This window comes from Engraulis encrasicolus, chromosome 14 (genome assembly GCF_034702125.1).
Source record: "Engraulis encrasicolus isolate BLACKSEA-1 chromosome 14, IST_EnEncr_1.0, whole genome shotgun sequence".
NCBI classification, from domain to species: Eukaryota; Metazoa; Chordata; class Actinopteri; order Clupeiformes; family Engraulidae; genus Engraulis; species Engraulis encrasicolus.
The window spans coordinates 21,822,112-21,824,611 of record NC_085870.1 but is presented as its reverse complement, the minus strand read 5'-3'; the positions used below and the strand labels follow the sequence as shown (position 1 = coordinate 21,824,611).

At 45.9% G+C, this 2,500-nt stretch overlaps 1 protein-coding gene across 1 annotated transcript in view; it reads right to left on the bottom strand.

Moving 5' to 3' along the window:
- Positions 1–2,500, bottom strand: part of nav1b (neuron navigator 1b) — a 159,782-nt gene that overhangs the window by 41,937 nt on the left and 115,345 nt on the right. The window contains exon 8 of the mRNA XM_063215190.1: positions 787–1,248. Within this exon, the coding sequence (XP_063071260.1) occupies positions 787–1,248 (462 nt within the window). The remainder of the gene's footprint in view (positions 1–786; positions 1,249–2,500) is intronic.

Here is a 2,500-nt window from a genome sequence, read left to right as displayed (position 1 = left end):
CTTTGCTGGTTTTGTGAAAGTCTCCATAGCAATACCTGAAATATCCACTTGGTGGCAGCAGCACCACAGCCAGAGAGGTTCACCAAAGTACTGTGGCCACTACATGTATCCTCTGGATACTGTAAAGACATTTCATGGCCTGGACAGCCACACAAACCTAAGCCAATATCTTTAGGAATATAAACTAAACTAAAGATCATAAGCAATGTGTGCCGTGCCCGTGACACCCAAATAAAGTGTAGCTTTCATACATATTCTTCTCCAGAGAGAAGTTGTACCTCAGCCATCTCTGGGTTTGGCTTCTCTGGGCTTTGAGCCATTCCCTATGACATACGATAACACCGCAGGGCCAACAAGTGTGCTTTTATTATTGCATTACTGTGAATCTGATGCTCTCCTTCCCTGCCAGATGCGAGTTGCCGTTTGCCAACATGTGGCTACGTCAGTTCGCCTTTGTTTGATTATGATCATGAACATACTCTCCTCTCTTTGAACAACTGGCCAATCCTATTAGTGGGCCCTCAATCAACCTCAAATGTACTCAAAAGCTTTCAAAGTTTGCTGTTTGAGTGGAGTGTCGGATAACGCTAACCACTAGCACTTGAGAACGGCCATGTTTAAATATGTGGCGGCCGTAAAGGCAATTCTGTGATTGACTGGCATTTCTTTCATCCCTTTGATAGTGTTTCATCTTTTAACATCCGTAATCATACCAAACCAAACCAAAGACAATGATTGATTGATTGATTGATTGATTGATTGATTGATTGATTGATTGATTGACACCTGTCAGAGAGATTGGCTGACGATCGGCTGGCCGAGCCCCAGGTGCCCGTGGCCTTGGCGTCGTCGTGTTGCCTTGGTAACGGCGTGAGCTCGGCGCTGGGCGGCAGGCTCATGTGCATGGGCAGCGCCTCCATGCTGCGGTGGAGGCCGGACATGCGCGGGTACAGCAGAGGGGTGCCGCTCAGGCTGAGCGACGCCCCCGAGAAGCAGCCCGGCGAATCGATGTGGAGCAAGGGGGCGGGGCTGGGCGTGAGGCGGGGCGAGAGGGAGGGCCCTGCATTGGTAGAGGATGAGGAAGAGGACGGGGACATGGAGGAGGAGCCAGCCAGGTCCTGCAGCTTGGAGTAGGGCGGGATCTTGGGGGGCAGGTCCTGGATGGAGATGCATGAGTCCAGGCTGTTGGAGTTGACCTTGTCCAGGTGGGCCAGGTGAGGAGGATGGACCATGCCCAGAGACTTGACACTACACAGGGGCAGAGAGAGGGGTAGAGCACACCTGGTTAGTGCCCAGATACTTAACACTATACAGGGGCAGAGAGAGGAAGACAACACAGCTGGTTAGTCCCCAGAGACTTGACACTACACAGGGGCAGAGAGAGGGCCAGAACACACCTGGTTAGTGGAATACAAACTTGAAGACAGAAGCTGGTGCACACTGCATCTTAGTTTGAAACATTTATTTGGTGCACCTGACTGATGTTTCCATGTTACATCAAAACGTCAGTCGCGTTTTTTTCACCGAATTAATGTTAAAAACTAAGTCCCAGAGACTTACCACTAGACTGGGGCAGAGGAAGAAAAGACACCTGGTTAGTGGAATACAGGAGGAAAACACAAAGGGACATATTTGATGTGATGTGTACAGTATGTGTGTGTGCTCTACTTCACTTAAAAACAACTAACCCTACTTTGCATCTGCAATTGTTGTTCTGTATGCATATTTCCTGTGCACTCTTTGAGGATTTACATTACATTAAGTATTTCATAAGAATATATTATTTTTGTTTTAAATACCACATAAACTGTGCTGAGGGAAATTACATGAACAGTGGGGTACAACAGAAACAGAGCAATTAATTAAGCCTAGCTGGGAACAGGATTTGATCTGTGTTCATCATGTTTTCAAGGTGCCAGCCCAAACCGTATACTCAAAAGAAAGAAAAGATCTCAACGTTTATTTTACTGCACAGACATGTGCCGAAACACGTCTGTGCTTTAAAAAAACAGGAACATGAGCAAATGGAGACTTTGAAAAAACTTGTCGTTACATAAAGTATTACATAAGCACATTATTTTCTTTTAAAATATGTACATACTTACGGTACATATAAACTGTGCTGCTAGTTAAGGGCGAACTCACTGAATTAATTACAATTAATTGAAAACATCCTGCTTTGCTGGATAGCTGGGAGGCGGCAGTGTATTAAACTTTAATAGAAACCGCAACAATCAAGTCAATCTGAAAATCCCCCAAAAACAAACTGTACAAGCTGTGGGATTTTTATAGGCCCAGTTGAGTCCTGCCTTGCTCTAATGGCGTATTAATGAACTCACTGTAGACTATCCAGTTTTTTTTGTGGTTAATGACACGCTGCACCCCTCCCTTTCACACACACATGCTGCTGTACATGCAAAGACAGAAAAAGTCATGCACACAAGAAAATGGACACACACACATACACACACAAGCACACACACACACTCGCGCACAGGCA